The sequence below is a fragment of the Natrix helvetica genome (assembly GCF_964273705.1).
Source record: "Natrix helvetica genome assembly, chromosome: 7".
NCBI classification, from domain to species: Eukaryota; Metazoa; Chordata; class Lepidosauria; order Squamata; family Natricidae; genus Natrix; species Natrix helvetica.
Window position 1 is genome coordinate 52,286,839 of NC_138558.1, and position 20,415 is coordinate 52,307,253.

At 35.7% G+C, this 20,415-nt stretch overlaps 1 protein-coding gene across 8 annotated transcripts in view; it reads left to right on the plus strand.

Moving 5' to 3' along the window:
- LCORL (ligand dependent nuclear receptor corepressor like) overlaps nucleotides 1-20,415 on the plus strand; it is a 111,035-nt gene that overhangs the window by 70,209 nt on the left and 20,411 nt on the right. For 4 of the 8 annotated variants that reach the window (XM_081960263.1, XM_081960267.1, XM_081960265.1 and 1 more), the window contains one exon: nucleotides 8,006-12,639. The exons of 1 other annotated variant lie outside the window; for it this stretch is intronic. In XM_081960263.1, the coding sequence (XP_081816389.1) occupies nucleotides 8,006-12,639 (4,634 nt within the window). Of the gene's footprint in view, nucleotides 1-883; nucleotides 5,580-8,005; nucleotides 13,272-20,415 lie in introns of those variants that run through there. 3 more of the 8 variants (XM_081960264.1, XM_081960268.1, XM_081960270.1) reach the window with 3 other exon arrangements.

A 20,415-nucleotide genomic window follows, 5' to 3' on the forward strand; every position in this document is an offset into this window, starting at 1 on the left:
AGAAAAATATTTTACATTTTAATAGATTTTGGATATTAGAAGAAAATTAAAGGAACTGCAATTTTAGTACCCCAAAAAGAGAGGGCTCTTGCATTTTTATTTTACTATGGTATGTGATGACATGCTACCGAGATACCATTTATGAATGGTTAATATGCTGCTGTGATAAATATTTACTGAAATTACATTAAAGTAACATGTTATAATTCTGACATCTTTCCCGTCATAACAGTCACTTATCATTTGTATAATAGAATTATTCTTTTGGGGGAAAACCCCCCCAGAAAAACTGCTTGCATTACGTATCTTTCTTTCTATCTCCCTATCCCCCTACTAGTCACACACATTTCTAACTTTACTAGAAATTAGAAGTAGTATTTAGGACTTTTAATTGCATTTTTTACAAAAACTGGATATGTTAAGGTTCTTTTTAATAGTTATAAACAACGTTTCTATAAGGGGGTTGACTCTTTTATTACTTGTTTAGCGGTAACGTCACGTTTCTACTAACAAAACTCCTTTAGGATGGGGACATTCAGTGGATGTTAGATTGTGAAAAGAGAAGTTTTAAGTGTTATTCTGCGAGCATCTGTCAAAAGGGAATTGAAAACAGATGACAAAGTTGCCAAATCCTGAGCTAGGATTTAAAGTTCTTGGAAGGGCTGCTCTAGAAACTGGGCTATCATTTTCTCACATGGTCCTACCAGAACTCTAACATTTGCTATGGTAATCAATAGCTACTACAACTCAAAGCCTTAAAAGTGTCAGAAGCAGTGATGTTACCTAAGCAAGGAGTATAATAAAGGAGTGGACCCTTCCCTTCCATAGCTGTGTGAGAGTCTCTCATGCATCAGTTCACCATCGTTTCATTCCATCCATCCAGGAGACTCCACAGAAACAGAGAGGACTTTGTGGAAAGAAGTGCTGAGTTTGCAGATGGTTTGCTCTCAAAAGCCTTGAAAGACGTTCAGTCTGGAGCACTGGACATTAATAAAGCAGGCATCCTTTATGGCATACCTCAAAAAACTTTACTTCTCCACTTAGAAGCCTTACCAGCAGGAAACCCTGCACTCTTTAAAAACAAAACTCGAGATTTCAAGGACATCTGTTCTTACAAGGACAGTCCAGAGCCCTGTGCCGTGCTGCAAAAAGTAGCCTTGTGGGCAAAAGCTCAAGCAAAGTGCACAGAAAAAAATAAACTTAGTCTACTTGAAACCTCAGAATTAAGATTCCCAACAGCTTCCAATTACCTCCACCAGTTAACTTTGCAAAGAATGGTCACTCAGTTTAAAGAAAAAAATGAAAGTGTACAATATGAAATGTCAGCTCCAGCTGTGCAATTAAAAATTCCTCAACTGAGGATCAGTGCTGTTCCCAAACAGCATGAGAATGCTGGACTTCTGGATGTTATGTACCATGTTTCCAAAACCTCATCAGTCTTAGAAGGATCAGCTCTTCAAAAACTGAAAACTATATTCCCCAAACAGAGCAAAGTGGAATGTTCTGCATCTGTAACTCCTTCAAGTCTGGACACCTATTTTTTGCATGGGGACCTCTCCCCTTTGTGTCTTAATACTAAGAACGGCATTGTTGATGGCACCTCCGAATCCACAGAAGACGGCTTAGACCGTAAGGATAATAAACAACCAAGGAAAAAACGTGGTCGCTACCGGCAATATGATCATGAAATAATGGAGGAAGCTATTGCAATGGTAATGAGCGGGAAAATGAGCGTTTCCAAAGCACAAGGGATCTATGGAGTACCTCACAGCACTTTAGAATACAAAGTTAAAGAGAGATCTGGAACTCTGAAGACACCTCCGAAGAAGAAGCTCCGATTACCAGACACTGGGATGTTTAATATCACTGATTCAGGGACTGGCACCTGCAAAAATAGCAGCAAGCCTATGTAGTTAATTTGTTAGAAACACTGTGTTTGTATGTGTGCATGTGTGTGTGTGTGTGCGCGCGTGTGTTTGTGTACACGTGTGTGAATGTGTACGTGCGTGCGTGTGCAGGTGTAAGCATATATGCGGGAGAAACAAATGTTCACTTAGAAGAAATGAAATTTTGCAGTTCAGAAACCACATACATGCCTTTTTGAAGAATAATTTTATTCAGGGTTTTCACTGTGGACAATATGATAGAATTGATCACAATTGTGATAGTTTGTATTTAATATAATCCTTGTACAAATAAGTGAAAAGGATTCAGGTTTTATTTAGTTGTCAGCATAAAATGTTGGGAACAACTTCTATTTGTCATGTGAAATATTACTTTTTACTGTTGAAGATTGACCCTAGCTCAGTAATCCATCCTATTAAGGAAATACATGATTTGTGCTTTTAGGGCATTTATCCTCTCAAAATATTTTCAGAAGTCGCTCGCAACTGAAAATAAGCAAATCAAGGGAAGAGGACAGTTCTAGTTTCTTAATGTGGAAACTGATATGAAGTATTAGTTAAAACCAGACAATGGAAAAGAAAGTACATTAGAGCGTAACATTGGATATAAAGTAAATATTTCATTTTTAAAAGCGTGTTAGTAACAAAACTGGATTATTAAAATGTTATTGTTGGTTTAGCAAGAAATTGGTGTTTACAAAATATATGCTTGTAAAAACTGACAAATTTAGTTGTAGCGATAGAATAACTATGAAATGAGATGGAATACTAAAGGCATACATAAAATGGTTTTCCTTTAGTATAGAAAATAAGCTAACTTATAAGGGTTGAAGAGAAAAGTTGGAATGCATATTAGAGCATGTTTCATAATGTGCACAGTATGAGCTTGAAAATGGTTATATTGATTTAAGTGTGCTGGTAGTTAGTTGGTTTTATGACTACTTACATTTATTTAAGGATTGTTTAACACTCCTACTGAAAACCTCATGATAACAGTAACGTTTTCGCTGCTGTGACATTTCAAACCTTTTTCAGTTTATCAAAATGAATATCAGGTTTTCATTTTGGTGGGCCGATACATCATCATTTTGCTAATAACCAAATCTTGCAGTTCAGGGTCTTGATAGAATTACCGATTTAAAAAAACAGTAAAAACTGTTTTGAATTTTCAGTACTAGAATTTCTTTGTGTATTTACTATATGGAAGCTGGACATTTCATTTTATTTATTTTATAATATAAGAACTATTGTGTGTGTGTGTGTATATATATATATACATACACATATGTATGTACATACACACACACACACATACATACACACACACACACACACACACACACACATAATATAAGAAACCTCAGAGGACAGTTCTTTATAGTACAGTTTTTGAATGATCTTCAGATAACTCATAATTGGAAATGATCCTTCTCACAGAGAAAATCCAGTAGGATTCAGAAAGAAATGTGCTCACCTTACAAATGTGCTAACAGACCTTTGAGCCTCAAGGGGATTAAAAGGTTTGCATGCTTTTCATGTATTCCTAGGCAATTGCACTACTTACTAAAATTATACAAGTTCTGGCATTTGTGTTATCTTTATCAAATATCTATCAGGGTGGGAATTCAAAAACTTGCAGTTACTGACTGATTGATTGATCGATCAATCAATCAATCATATGCCTCAATGCATCTTTAGTTAGGGAGCAAAGGGAGGAATAAATTTCTCTGGAGCTCTATAGTAGTTTCACTGTGGGTAAGCAATTGCTTACTAGAAGGACCATACTCATTTGATTTTATATATTACATAACTTTATCATTTCCTACCATTTCTACATATGAATGAAGACATCAATTTTTCATTGAAAAAACTAGATTTTTATGGCAAAATTAATATTTCAAAAATTGTTATTTTCCCCATATATGGTTGACTGAATATGTTTAACTTACACTTAATATAAGAGTTCATTCTTTAAATTCTGTGAATTGTACTGTCTATAGTATATTCACATTTGATACTTTTTGAAGATGTCATTCAACTTGGTCATTTCAGAATAGACTAGGAAGAGATTTGAGCCTTAATAAATTGGGGTTACTTACAAATGAAAGCAACACAACCATGTAATCAATTCATTGAGAATTTACGTGATCTGTGCTGAATTTTCTTCAGCTCAACTGCATGGAAAACAAGCCCAAAAATTAAAAGTCATACCACAGATGAGATTAACATTTGTCAAGGTCATCCTTCATTTTAAAGAACTAAGCCATATGTTCATCAGGATTAAGATTATTCGTTAATAATATATTTCCCCAATAGAAAGCAAGATTTCAGGTTTATTTGGAGGACTGCTAGGACCTGTGGTTCATTGCTTGATGTGTGGACTTGGGATACTAAGCTTTTACATCCAACTTCCTGTTACAACTCCTTACTTCCCCCATCTTATTCCTGAAGGTTATGAGATAAGGATAGGATGAGCAGGGAAGGAGGAAGAATATACCCATTCAAGATTGGGACTTGTTTGTTCCCAGCCGGTTTTTTAAATGTTTTAGACAATATTAAATTCATGTCTATATCAAAGACAAATTGCAGTACTCTTTTAATATCATTTAAATGGTGGCCTGACCAAAAAGTAACAGGATTCATAAAATCAGGGATCATTTTGCTATTGACTTTAACTGTGGTAGTTTTGTATGTAATGTTACAATTAATTTTCAGCATTTTCGTACTTGTATTTATTTTTGGCCAGAAATAGTATATTAAAATATTTTTTGATAGTTTGTAGATAATGTTCAATCTGTAAGTTTTAAAAAGAAACGTTAATTATTTGTAATGAATAGGCTGAATCTTTGATTATACAACTGAGGAAAAGCAGGGAAATACATAAACTCCCCCCTCATCTGCCCCATTGTATCCATTCAAAAGGCTATTTAAATTATAATTTTAAACTACTTTTCAAATTCAGTTACCAGTCACTACTTAGAAATTGACAAGTTTTTGAAAATTCATATTTCAGTAGACTTTTAAATGAAGATGAAAGCAGGCCTTCTTGCTTTCTACTTATTTGAATGTTTCTCAAGTATTTTATATTAAAAAGAAAAAAACAGTGCCTCTGTTTTTAGAACTACTGCTCAGTAAATTAAACCATTTCTGGTAGCTAATGACTATTTTATATTAAATTAAATTGTATAATAACTTTAGTGAGACTGATTTTTTTTAGTTGTTTACAGTACAAATACCTGTATTTGTGTTTTGTTTTTGTTTTAAATTGCAGTATTTTCATTGTTGCAGTAATTTAGTAATACTCTGTGGCTGCCTTGATTTTTGACAGATTTTGTTAATAACCGATATCTAGGCAATTAGTTCTATTTATGCATAAATCAATTGCACTATAATTCATGAATTATTTATTACAATATTTTCTAATGAATTCCATGTATTTGTCTTGTGTTGTACATGTACTGTAATTCTGTTTCCTCTTTGTGTTGTTATATTTCCAGATCTGATTGTATGAATTTCTTAATGTGTTTCTATGTTGTAATTTTTAGTAAAGCACTTCAATGCTTTTGCACATAAATTTACAACACTGATGTGTGATTGATTCGTCATTCAGTAAAAGAAAAATGCTTCATGATGGCTTACTTGATTTACTCTATGGGCCTAATTTTATTGGTAAAATGGCAGTGCAGACTGAACTATAAAGCAAGGCACATTAGACACCAGGAAAGATACTTAATAGATAAAGTGCTGCTCTTTTGCACATCTACATATTTCTTTGTGCAGTAAGACGTCATGATTGTGCCCTTGGTTTGTTAAGTTTAAGGAATTGAATTGTAGCATTATAACTAATGCTAATGCTATAATTAATGCTAAATTATGTTCATAAATTTTCATTTGCAGACTGCATAGTTCAATTGAGCCTCAGTTTCCAGAACTTCAGAATTGTGTGACTTTTATGGTGCAAAATATGTTAATAAACACATTCTATTTAATAACTTTACAATTTTTCTATTATCATATAGGAGAGGAAAAGATTACAAAGTTTGAATTGTTGATACACACACACACACACACACACACCATAGTATATACATGTCTACTAAATGTGTGCACTGAGAATCAGCAAATAAACCTTAATAAAGATTGTGAAGGGACAGATTACTGAAGAGCTATAAGAGATATCCCTTTCTATACTAAATGCTTGCATACTGTGTGAACATATAGTTTATACATGCAGAGTTAAGAGCAAAATTTATCCTTTTTGTCTACAATATATTTACCAAATAGTTTCATCAGCCCTGCTTTGCAGAACTCTTTATGGTCAGTACTTCCATTGCAAAGAAACATTCATATTTTGTAGATAGAGTCTCCCTTTGAAGGATCACATCATTCAGCCACCTAAATGCTTATTCTCAGATTGGCAGTGACTTGTCAACCTAATGGGTAGAACCCCGAGATAATTTAGCTGGAGATAATGGATATTTAATATGATTTTACACAATTTCCAAAGACATATTATTGATGTTGCATCCTATTAACTTGTTTCTTCAGAAAGGCAGGAATGAAAACAGTCATTTCTTAAATCGATTAAACAGGAAACCTGATACATTATTATCATATGGTTGTAATTTTGGAGTAGATTTCACTATTGCTGGGATAGTGTGTCATGTTCAGAGTTTGGTGATCTGTTTGAAATACATTACTTTTCTGAAACAGAATTGTATATTACTTACATTTAAAACTTATTGATAGACATTAATATTTAAGGCTACATTATGCAATTTCCCCCATTAAATCACTATTTACTTTTTATTGTGAACAATTTTCAGTTTGAATTAATGACTTGGTAAGTAGTAACAATTTTTAATATTTTGTAGTTGGAATATTTCAGGCAGTAGGTGTTGTAGGTGAATTCTTAGTTGTATCTAACTTAACTGATTTACTTCTAGAGGAAGACACATATTTATACACATAATGGTGTAGTCACTGTGTGTATATAGTTTTTTTAATAAACTAAAATATATACAGATAAATATATATCTGCCATCTGAAAGCCACTATAATAATTAATAAAATAGAGCTCTGTATATAGTTTAGCTTACAAGAAAAGTATACATTATATATTACAGTTTGTTAACCTTGTCCCTCAAGGTCCTAGGAAGTCCACAGGTTAAATTCCAATTATACACAACAAGAGAAAGACAGGGCAATAATTTGTGGCAAAGACTTAAAAAGAATTGATTCTCTGAGAAGATACTTACTTTCAAGAAATTGATCAAGTTAAGCATATAGGTAAATAAAGTTAAGCATAGGCAGAATAAGTTAAGCTTTTTTATTTTTATTAATGTAATAAGAGAATTAAATATACTAATTTGCTTAATTGTATACTTGCCCTCTAAAATAAAATCATAAAAAGAAATTGGTTTTTATTCCATTGGACCTCTCATAGAAAAGCTTAAAAATGGCATTTAATTTTATATATATATATAATTAAATGCCATTTTTAAGCTTTTCTATGAGAGGTCCAATGGAATAAAAACCAATTTCTTTTTATGATTTTATTTTAGAGGGCAAGTATACAATTAAGCAAATTAGTATATTTAATTCTCTTATTACATTAATAAAAATAAAAAAGCTTTATATATATATATATATATCCCAAAATGTATATATATCCCAAAATGTCCTTTTAAGATACATGGGATTTCTTAATTTAAAGTGGAATTTATACAGAAGACATCTGAGTCCTTGTTGATTTCAATATAGTTTATGTATGATTAAAATATAGTTAGAATCACAACCATAATTTCTTTATTTAAACAGTTAGTTGGTTTAAAAAAAAATTCTTAAATTGCTCTTGAAATAGTAAACAGAATGCTACGGAATGCATTACATGGAAAAACACATCTTGCTAAGCTTTTTTGCTAAGTTTTTTTCCCTTTACAATGTGTTTACAAAATGCATTGAGCGGAAGTGTAACGTTTTTATAAATATAACATTTTTATAAGCTTTGAATGATACCATATTTTCATTAGGTTTTTTTATCATATGTTCCATATTTAATTGTAATTTACTTTTTGTTTCGATCTGCTTTATGTTTTCAGTTCAAGTACAGCTGCTGGTGCAAAACTAGAGGAAACAACTAAATTGGAAAGAGGAAACTCTACTCTAAACAAGGTGTTGACTTCCTTATGTTCATATCATTGGCATCAGACTTTAGCCATGTTGAAATTTTTCATCCAAGAATCATGTTATTCAGGTTGCAGTAGTCAACTGACTTACCCTAAATATTCTGAGAGAGAGGAAGATGAGATTCATATTCCAGGCTTCAGTTGTGATGACAACATGCTGATGAAAAGTTGCCGTTCACAAAATGTAAGACCAAATAAGGATTGTTTGACGTGCCACTCAATGGCCCCAGGCTTTGTTAACACAATAATGAACAAAGAAAATTCTTTGCTTTGCCATCCTCATGGGTACTGTCCCAAACAGCTACAACTGTGTAAGATCCATTCTATCCAGGCAGATTTGTATACATACCTCTTTCCAAGAGGTCAAAAAATTAATAGAGGTAGCCAAGGCCGCAGCCCTTCACCACCGCCATTGTCTCCTGTGGAAGCTGATGGGTACAATTCTCCAAAGGAATTGGCTGAAGATAGACCTGAAAAACCCTGTAACCAGCCTCCTTCACTATTTCCCGCTGAACACGCGAAAGATCAAACATATCTTGCAGAAGTGCCCGATAACCTGCAGGAAGGCATTGCAACTGTGACTCAAGAAAATAGACTTACAATTTCTGATAAGCTTGAAAAGCTTGAAAATGCTGATGTATTTCAGAATTTAATGGATCGAATCAATGAGAAGTTGAAATCAATAGAAACTACTGATACAGAAATATTGGCAAAATTACCTAAGAGCGATGGAAGAACAGAAACCGATTCTAAATTACGGAACTTCATTACATCTCTCTTACATGATGCTAAGACCAATGATTATAATTTTACAGAATTACTGAATCAACATGATAAGCAAGTGGAAAATAAAATTATCCAAACAAGATTTCGCAAACGACAAGAAACTTTGTTTGCAATGCATAGTTCTCCCCATTCATGTCTATTTAGACGAAAGTCTTTGCAAATCAAAAGAGAGTTGGCTAGCCTTGATGAAACTTTCTTAAAAAAGAAGACAAATTCACAGAGAAAAGTTAAAAAATATACAAAATATACAAAATACAATACATTAAAACAGCTTGATGTACAAGGCTATGAAAATAAAGATGGGACATTTTCTTCAAAGTCGAAGCTTTTGCCACTAGGTCAAGAAGAAACTATAGTACTACCTCTCATCAGCTCAGAAACCAATTATGATTTTGTAACATTTGCAGCAAACAGCTCTACAACCTCTCAAACGGTTTTGGCTAAAACACAATGTGGACTTGAACTAGATGTGGATCCAGCTGGTGTGAAAGGAGATTATGATAGAGGCCTGGAGAGAACCAGACATAATATTTTCTCTCCTAAATGGTGCTCTTTGTATGTAGCAAATAATTTTTTATTAAGGAAAAACATAAAATCAAAACCTGCTGCTAGCATAGAAGGAGATAAAATTCTCAAAGATTTTCAAGCTAAGTCATGTAGCAATGAAAATATAAATAAGATTATGCAGAAAACCAATCTACAGGTTGTTGTAAAGCGTTTGGAAGATACAATAAATATGGCTCAAAAGGCCACACAGCCCATGCGTAATGGTTATAAAATATTGGGCAAAATAAAAGACGTTCAAAATTCTGATGTGAACAGTAAATCTAAAAGTGGCCTTCTTACTAGCATGAGTGAAACTCGAAGTAAGGGACAATATGTGTTATCACAGAGTCATTTACCAGCTAGAAATAGCAACAGAAGTGATTGTATGCCAAAAAAAGAAAATGTATCTTATGAAGAAGAATATGAAAGACTTTTGAAACCCTCAATTTTAGATTCAAATATGTTGACCTTAAATAAGGAGGAATCCCAAGGAAATTCTCATTTGGGAGATAATTCATCAACATTGAATTACACTAGCCCTATAAAACTTATGTTCCTTTCCAAGATTAATAGCAGTGAAGGAGTCAAGTACACACTAACCTCTGTGAATGATTCATCCAAATTAAACATTGATCTTTATTCTCTTCAGGAGAAAACAAATAAGCTGTTGGGAAAACAGTTGGAGGCAAAGGATTCTGATGAAAAAGTATCTATTGATAAATGCAGCTATAACGAAAATGCAGATAAAAATAAAATGAGAACTGGTTTTCCTACAACAGTTTCCACTGTAACCAATCCTAAGCCTAAGGAAGAACCTGTGGAACAAGGCAACATTGGATCCTCCCTGAAAAGGAAACCTGGGAGACCAAAAAAAATAGGTCCTCAGGTTGTAAAACAAATTAAGCGTCCGATTGGACGACCTCCCAAACCAAAAGTTGATGTGAGTAATAATGGTAGTCATAGGAAGGACTCCATTGGTGTTGCAAAAAATGCCAACTCTAACATGGAATGTCTAGAGGAAGAGAACATTTACAAAAATATTACAGTGACTGTTGTTTTTGGAAGATCTCGAAGGATTAAGAGGTGTGTTTCTGAAGGTAACCTAAATATAGTTAAATCTGCACCAGAACCTCACAGCTACTGCAGTGTTGTATGTGACCTTGATCAAATAACACTGAGCTCAGATGCCCGGAACAACTTGCCAAAATCTAAAATTATGCAATATTCTACAACAGAAAAAACCTCTACATGTGGCTATGAGGATGTTAGACCACTAGAAAGCAGCCCTGTGCTACCATCCCATTGCAGCAATATCAGACCAAACCAAAAGCCTTTAAATATAATTAGAAAACCTGGCAGACCAGCAAAAGTAAAAATATCTGGCATATCAGTGACTGTTAATCAGATTTCATCTCAGGAAAGAAAAGTGTGTATCAACAGCTGTCTGCCTCCCTTAGAACAAGAAGCTTGTGAACCATCTAACAAGGATCCTAAGCAATGCAATAAAAGCAATGATTTTAAAAGCCTTTGCAATGATGAAGCAGGGAATTTTTCACCCAAGATTATCATTGCTTCAAAAAGGTCTGAAACTCATTTGAGACACTCCCTTAGAAGACCATCATTGCCTTTTGTACATTCATCAGCATCTTCGAGCTCATTTTCTTGTAAACGTGCCTTTTTGCAGAAACCGTGTAAACTCAGTTTGAAAAATGGACGCAAAGTAAAGCATTTAAAAATGCCACCCAAAAATACCTCAATAAATACAAGGGCAGACCATGCAAAAAATAGTTCGGAGAATAGTAAATCCAGATCCATTGGTGAAATTACTTTGGATCCTTTAATTTCATCCAATTCCCTGAGATGGTGGGATCCTTCCATTTCTAATGATTCTTTGTTAAAAGAACTAAACAGTAGATATGACCAGATAACTAAGACTTGGTTGCATGTGAGAATGGAGAATGGAGAAGAATATGAGAAATGGCCATATAATGGAACATGTCATGTTGAACAAGATAGTAGCATTGAAGTATCAAATCCTTTGGACTCCTGCATTTTGGAACTGGAAAATTCACCTATAAGAATGCTTTTCCAGAAAAAATGCAGCATAGATGACTTATGTGCCTGGTTTATGCAAACAACAGAAACACAATCACTATCACTAGTCAGAAAAGCAAATGCTCGTAATCCTTTTGAAGTAATCAATACAAGCCAATTCAAAGTGGGAACAAGGCAATATGATTGTAATACTAGTCCTTTGAGAAAGCACTTTAAAAAATTTGCACTGTCCACACCTTCAAAATCAACAGGAAAGCTGCAGCTTCTACATAAAATTGTCAGATCTCAAGTCTTAAGCAGGGAGCATAGCTTCACCTTAGCTAAATTGAGAACTAAATTTGAGAACTTGCAACATGATCGATGGCGACAAGTGAAAAAACTGTATAATCATGGAACATCTGACTGGAAATCAAAAAAGAAAAACCTGCGATTCTTCTGCCAAAGTCAGTGTTTGATTAATGCAAGTGGGAAACTTAACAAAATATGTACAAGCCTTGAGAATGACCCAGTAGAAACTCAACCAACAACTTTGTTGGAATCTTACAGAATCACTTCAGCAACTGGAAATGAAATCAGCGATGCATTTATTCAACAAGATGCACAATTGTCTGACCTCAGCACAAAGTGTGACTCAGTCTCAAACTGTAGGCCAAGTAGTAAATCCAAGTACAGCAATCAGCAAAGTATTGGACAAGCGCATGCCCCTAATGAATGTAATGAAAGTGCATGGAGAGGGCAGACTTTTAAGGATTGTCGAATATTTTTGAAGAAAATTAATCCAGTGGATAAACAGCATGTGTTTAATAAGAACTTTGCCATCTCTACTTCAGAATCCATGGAACATTGCAGCAGCCACATCTACTGCCCAGAAAAAAATGGTTGTCCTTTGAGGTCCCCCTGTGTTCAGCAGAGTATGGCTGAAAATGATGAAAGGAATGGAGGGGCTTCTAACAGAAGCAGGCATTCCAGCTTGCTCAATGAAGTCAAGAAGTCAAGCAAACGTGTCGCTTTTGAGGATGGCCCAATTGAGACCCCTAAAAAAATGAAGAAGCGGAAGAAGACACAATGCAAGTTCACTGAGCTGAACAGAAGAAAAAGGAATAAGAAGCGGTTATGTAGTCCTGGCCAAATATCAAACTGTTACCCAAAATACCACCTGGGTAAGTTTTTTTCATCCCCCTCTCATCCCTTGACAAAATTCTATTAACTTTACATGCACGTGAAATAATTCAAGAAAAAGCTAAATATAGGAAAATAGGTTTAACAAAACCAGGGCAATAGTCTAAAACTTCCCATTGCTGATCACGCAGCTTAAATAGTGTTTTTAAAATATTTTCTGTTCATTTTTATTAATACTGCATTCTGAAGAGTCCAGAAAAGCTATGCCAGGAAAGTGTAATACATCTAAAGGGGTGTCATTCACCCCAAAGTGTTTTTTGAGGGGGTAGAGTAGGCTTCCTTTCTGCCTCAATTGTCTGGGAGGGGGGTTAGACAATTGATTATTCCAAAAGTCTGTATTATGCAAAAAATGCTTTTTTTATTTAATTCATAATAATTGTTAATGTATTACCAAATTCTCCATTCTTCTGATCAGGGAAAGACAATGCCACAAGGCTGAAACATATTCCTTATTGAATTGCATATTCCTTATATTTTTTTGGCCTGTAATTTAAAAAGAGGGAAAGAAGTAGGCCAAGTGCCACATTGACTGACTTTGTGATATGTGTAGATGGGATGGAAGTTCAATAAAAAAAAACGGAGAGCAAACTTTAAAAACACTGCATTATGCCGAACTGGGAAAAGGACTAGTTGTTTTGCAATAAAATTTACATCTAGTAGTGATTAAATCGAAAGTAGAATATTCTGTCCCGTGTTTTGCTTAATGATGCTGTTAAATAAAACAATTTAAAACAGCAGTGCAAAACATCAGGTGGCTTTTGCCCTCCAGAAATAGAAGAAAAGAAATGCTGTATGGCAGGGGTCCCCAGTAGATCCTGGGCTGTGGCCTATTCGGAATAGGACCCCACGACTGGCTGGAGCGCATGCATGTGTATGTGCACACGTAGCTCATCTTGCACAAGTGGTGGGCACTCATGCATGTGCACACTGGCCTGCTGTTTTCACGTTGAGCTGTGCACGCCAGCCTGCCACTCATGCAATAGATGCATGTATTTGCATACACGCCAGCCTGCCATTTACATGGCCCAGTTCCCCTCTCTCCCCCCTCCAGCCGATCCGCCAAGCTGCAAAGGTTTGGGAATCGCTGGTATATGGAATTGATTGCCTTTCCTTTTTCTTTTCAGAAAAGCAGCAGTATTGTTTAAGCATGCAGGGTTATTAGAGGAGGAGAGGGATATTTCAATTTGGACTCTGTCCTTCAAATACCTTAAATTCAAATCCAACTCAGGATCCCCTGTCAGAACATGGAATGCCCATGGATTTATTTCTCATGTGTACAAAGAGCTCTCTCATGACTGTCTACTTTTTTCAAGGCTAGGATTGTTAGATTGCCACCCAGAAATGGAGCCTCTTTCATTGATATCCCTAACATTTCAACAGGATTCCAGCTCCACTTGGGCCCCATTGTATAGCCTGTCCACCCACTTCAGCAAAAGGAAGTAGGGGGACAAGAGACCAGCAGAGGCCCATGTAACTGCTACTCTGCTGCCTATATACTTTAAAATGAAAGGAGAGATGAGTGACTTGACCAATTTAGCCTTCACAGCAATCAAACAGAGCACTTCTTAAAAACTGATAAAAAAGAAGTTTAAGACAATTTGGCTTGGCAGTGCTTCAGATTTGCTCTCCCAGAGGTTTAGATCTTGCAACTTTGGGAGACAGTGCTAGGCACTGCACAAATCTATAATAGTCATGCAACTTTCAAACAAACAAATCCTGATAACTTTTTCATAGTTTTTCATTGTTTATTTCAGATTTTTGTTATGTTTTCTCTGTTGTTCAAAGTTTCCAGTACATAAGCATTTACAGAAAATATACCAACACTCAGTGGACAATTCCATGATAACCCTGCATTCGTTTTCTTTCAAAGCTGTTGTAGTTGTAGTTGCATTATTAAGAGTTCCTTTTCCTTTTCCAACAAATCACGAGGAAATGCCCACACTTCAGGGCAGTCTGTACAATGGATTCTTCAATTACAAGTAATTGCATGAATATAGCACATAAGAATGTGGTCCAAATAAGACACTTCAGGCATTACCATATGGAATCCTCTTACCAAATTTTCCATATGTATTTAAAGCAAGAGAGTTCATTCTTCCATATAGTATTTCAAAGCACAGGTGGATACTTTCTCAGGGACACCTTTGTTTTTCACATTTTTGCTTCCAGGAATTAACAACCACAGGCATAAGCTCTCTTTATTATTATTATAAACCTAGAATGCCATTGCATCTTAAATAAATAAGATGGACCTTGTACATGGCAGATCATAAGAAAGCACCACTGAGTTCAATAACACAGTTAACTATGTGTAATAAGAAGGAATCTCTGGATTTTAGCTAGCTTCCTATCCAGCATCCTTGAACATGTCATGCTGGGAAAAGATGCAAAAGACGAGACGCCAACTTGAATGTGCTGTCAGCTGGAACAGTCTCTCCTGTCCTGCAGAAGGAAAGTGAGTCTTGAACCAAGCGCATCAATGCTGACTTTCAGCATTGAGTCCCTGGTGCTACATCTCTCTTTCCCTCTCTAAACATCTGTATAACTTGTAATTTGAAGAGCAACAGTATAGTTGCAGTTGGGGCTTCCAATGAAGGACAAAATGACCTTGCTCCTATAGCATTCTTTTTTAAAAAAAAAAAAAGTCCCCATAACCTTTGCAAACCAATTCTTTGTTACGTGAGGCACTGCGGTGCTTATCTTCTAGGAGTTTTATAGTATTCGCCCCTCCAAAACTCTTTTTTTCAAAATGTTATTATAAATTAAAAATGATAACTTCAGTGGCTCTAAATCGTCGGTGGCAAATTCCATTAGATTTCCTGTCTTCCAGCACCCTCTCTAGTTCTCAGCTACATGAGCAATTTCAGCATGTCTTCTATGACATCATTTGTATTTCCAGGTTCTTACAACTGCCCAGTCTTGAGGGCTTGCTGCTGCTCTCTACTCAGTGTTTAGTGGAAAAGTATAAAATTTAACTCTATGATCAGGGTATGATTCACCAGTGTTTCTTGTGGGGTGGGGTTTTCATTGGAAAATAAATGAAATGAATTCACAATGTACAGTACTGATAGCAACCTTAGTGTTTCTGAAAAGAATGACTGTCCTGTGATTATGGACATACAACTAAATAGTTCTATAAGGTACAAGAATCATTTCTTTTAACCTAGTTTCTCCTACTGAGTTTATATTAGGCCATCTGACATCAAGCTTTTCTTTCAATATTTATTATACTGCCTTGGAAGATTACCGTACTTAAAAGTCCACTGCTCTTTTAGACCCATTTACACCACTGTCCTGCTCCAGCTTTCCAGCCCAGATGTCTGCTTGAGAGCAGTAGCCCCCTTCTGTTCTGCAGCAAATGTTATTTAGAAACCTGTCCATTGTGGTGCTTGTTAAACAAGTTAAACAAGTCACTATGGTTAAGCGAGCATTGTGCGAGAAGTAAATGCCAGCTTTCAGCTTTCATAAAACCCAGGCCACATAGCAACAGGAAACAGCCATAACTGCAGCCTGGTTGCTGAGTGCCCAAAGTTTGGTCATGTGACCCTGGAGGAGACTGACTGTCGGAACAGATCAGTCCTATAGATCCTTTGTAATTTGAGTGGTTGCTAAGCGACCGGTTATAAATTAAGGACTATATGTATACCTATTAGTGCTTATTCTAAAGATAGTAATCCATAGCTTGCTGACTTGATTGACCCTTGGGAAAAATGTATGAGGAAAATCCAGGAGAAATCAAAAAATAAATCTCAGGAGAAGGCAAAAAGGTCATAATATATACTATATCTATTTCACTGCTATTGATCCACTTTGAAGTGATTTTCTAGAATTCTTCATCCATTTTTATTTTATCACTTTGGATTAGTCCAAATGTGACAAACTTATTACACATCCCAAGTTCATTTAAAAAGTATAAAACCAAAAGCAAGAGCTGGAGAAAATTTTGTTTCTTCAGTCTCTCCACTATGAATAACTATCCAACTGTGCTTTTCCTTTCCACTTGCTGCTTTTACCAGCAGTTGTCCTCTCTTGTGATTGTGAAGTTTCTTTGAAAACCTGAGGTTATAGATTATGCAGACAACAGAGAGCAATAGTAAATTTTTGAAAGAAAAAGGCTGGAACTTAAGAACCAAGTACGAAAATAAAGAGTTTAGCATATAGTTCACTTAATACTGAAAACAATTCCTCTTTGTGAGAATAGACCTGTGGCAGAATTTACACCCTTGTGTCCTCAGACACACTCTTTATATTAGGCAAACACTTATGTTTAGTTTAGTTTTATTAAATTTATATACCGCCCCCCTCTCCCCGCAGGGACTCGGGGCGGTGTACAGACAGTACAAATAAAACAACAAAGCAAGAACAACAATACATTAGACAACCGACATAAACATAAACATACGGTCTGTGACATACCCAAACTCATTTCAAGTTAAAAACAGTCTAAAACCAAATTAAAACCCCAAATTTACAATATTAAAAAGCCATCCAGGAAGGGCAGTAATAGATTGTACTTAAGATTCCGATTAGGCTAGGCCTGCTAGCCGGAACAGGTGGGTCTTGAGTTTCTTACGGAAGGAGCGGAGATCAACAGTAGTTCTAATGTCAGGGGGGAGTTCGTTCCAGAGGGTTGGGCCCATCACAGAGAAGGCCCTACTCCTGGGCACCGCCCGCCCGCATTGTCTAGCGGAGGGTACCCGGAGGAGACCCTCCCTGTGTGAGCGGATTGGTCGTAGGGATGTATGGGGTAGAATGCGATCTCGCAAATAACTAGGTCAAATAACTTATGCCTAATATCTGCCTCTTTGCTTGCACCAGCAACATAGTGTTCCTTGCACATGTATGTATACATATGCACATCATTCATATTAGTTGGTATTTCTTTTTCCGTCTCATTCTGTTTCATCATTTGAAAAGAGATAGCAGGAATGTTCAGATGGTCTCAGACGTTTTTTCCTTTCAGATCTAAAATAGTTAGATTTTGGTATTTTGTAGAATTGAAAGTTTTTTTCAAAATCTAAAATTAAACGCTGATTTTCTGCCACTGTAAGAGAAGATGAAAAAATGTTCTAAAACATATTCCTGAATATGAAATGAAATGCAAAATACTTATTGTGACATTCACTAACAATTTGTTATGTAAATTATTTAAAGGAGATATTATTTATGAGAATTTATAAAAGGCAAACATGCACGGTGAAACAGCTAACCTTTTGTTTCTCAACAAATTCTTGCTTTTTAAGAAGTAAAACAGTACTTATGTTCTGCTGGAAATCAACATAAAATCAGGATACTTAGGGTTATTTCCAGAAAAGGATTAAAAAATAAATAAAAATAGGAGACCTAAGTCTGCAATTGAAGTTTTGCCCTTTAATCATTGGATGTGATTTCCCATTTTGACTTTTTTTTTTAACCTGAGACCTATAGTAAGTATATACTTGTTGTGAACTTGGTTTTTTATGCCAAGAAAAATACAAATGAAGCATTAAACTGTTGCTCAGTGAAATCCTTTCTGAGTACAGATTGAAACTGTACCAGGTTTCTTCATTGAGATTTTCTGAATCAAAGGTTTGGCCCTCACACGGAGTTCCAGTCAGAACCTTCCAGAGCTTTGAGATTTGGTGAGAGCATTGACCTACATGCTGGGGGTCCCTGCTTGATCATCCCGGATTTCGATGAAATTTTGTGTGAACATGCACACATGTCCCCAATGAAAATTGGTAAAAGTGTTACATTTGCTGATGCAATACTTGCAGAGATATAATCATTTGTTTGGCCCCATACTGCAGCCTTTTACAGTATGACTCTGAGGTTCCAGCAACTTTGAGACATAATATCTCTGGCAATATTTGTTGAGAGAAACAAAACTTGGCCATCTTGTACAACTTTTTGTTCTCTATTAAAAAAAAACACAATAAAAGCATTCTCATGAGCGATCTCCATTTAGATAATTTGGACCAAATTTGCCTGAAAATATTGCTGCTTGAAAAAAGGTTAAAGTTTGGCTTGTTATATCTCTGGAAGGAAAGGTATGATAACCGTGAAACTTTGTGTGTATTAACGTAGCAACACAAGCTTGTCGAATATAAAATTTCATTCTACTGCTTTCCAATAGTTCACAAATTGGGTGTAAAGTTGACCGTTTCTGTAAAAATGCCAAAATAGGATATTTTCAGCCCGCTTTTACAAAAAAAGACCACCTGGAAACTTTGTTAAATCATTCTCATTAGAAAGAGCATGTTTCAAAGCCCCTAAAAAAGTAGGGTTGGTTTTTCATTGCTGACTTATAAAGCCTAAAAATAGGGACAAAGGTGAGGATGTTGTATGGCAATGTCACATGCATTATATTATTGTTTTGTTTTGTTGGTTTTATATAGACATCGTTACTACTATTATATTGTGTTTGTCCATGGTGACATTGTCACTACCAGTTCAGGCACTTGTCCCAGCAACCCCATCGCCATAAGGGACTTGTCTAATAGCTGTTTAATACCAGCCACAGGTGGGTTTCTTGATTCAGGATCCCAAGCTTGTAGTTCTTCCTCGAGATTCCAAAGCCTTGTGTGGGTATCTGTCCAGTTCCCAAGTTGACAATTGGGCAGCTTATCCTAGGTCCCCAGGTCCAAAGTGGGTACCTTATATGGTTCCCAAGCCGAAGTCTGAACTGTTCGTATGAACTGCCAAATTCCAACAATCAGTTATTATTGAATTTACATGCCATGTTCTTTAGTGTTGCTTCTGGGAATTGATACTGTCAACCTGACTATGTAACTGAAGGCGCTGGAAGCACGCAAATAAGATGTGGTTCTGGAACCCAACAAACATCTTGTCTTTCAGGCCAATAAAATGAATGAGCAGATGAATAAATGTTACCAACGCATCATTTTGTTAGATCAAAATTTCCACCAATTGCTTACCCATCTTTTTTTGTCATAAATGCAGGCAACATAACAACCGGGAAATATGTCGGCCAATTTTTAATTCAGATTGACGGTATTGGACATTTTGGCCACAAAGTTGATCGTGTCATTTGAAACTTTGCTGACAGAAATCGAATTTTAATCAACTGGCACAAACTGGTAATAATTGTCTCTTATGCCAGCTATTGTGCTGCTAACTTTTCATCTTTTTTCTTGCAGCATTCTGCTTTCTTCGATTTCTTCCTTCGGAAAGTATATATATTTAATTCCAGGAATGTTTCTGTTGCAAAAGTTGAACAGATCTGTTGGTGTCAGTATTTGGTCGGTTGAGGGTCGCTAGAGACTGGCTCAAGCAGCCAAATGTTCAGTCATGCCACCAACGTCGTCACATGGTGATTTGCCATGACTCATGCCGAAAAAAATCCATTCGGCCACAATCTCAAAATCATGTTTGTGATTGCACAGATTGATGATTTTTTTCTAATTTTTTTATTGCACCGTTAAACTGTCACTAAAGTAGTATATTCTTGTAATCTTTGTTTTAGTTGTCAAAAACTGAGTCACCTTCCGAATAAACACGTGCACGGAAACCGTATTGCATATGATCAGAAATTATGCAACAGTTGACAATTTGCAGTGCACCATCTTTATTGCCATAATAAGCAATGAACGGATGCACTGTGGCTTGTGAATTCTCCCAGTGAAAGCCTTGAGCAGCATCTTGGAGAACAAATGAGTAATTCTCCGCAAAATCCATCAGTACAATCAGTTCGGTTTCTTTTAGGCCGCTTGCAACGACTTCAAATATTCACTTTGATGTTTTGAAACGAAGTGGGG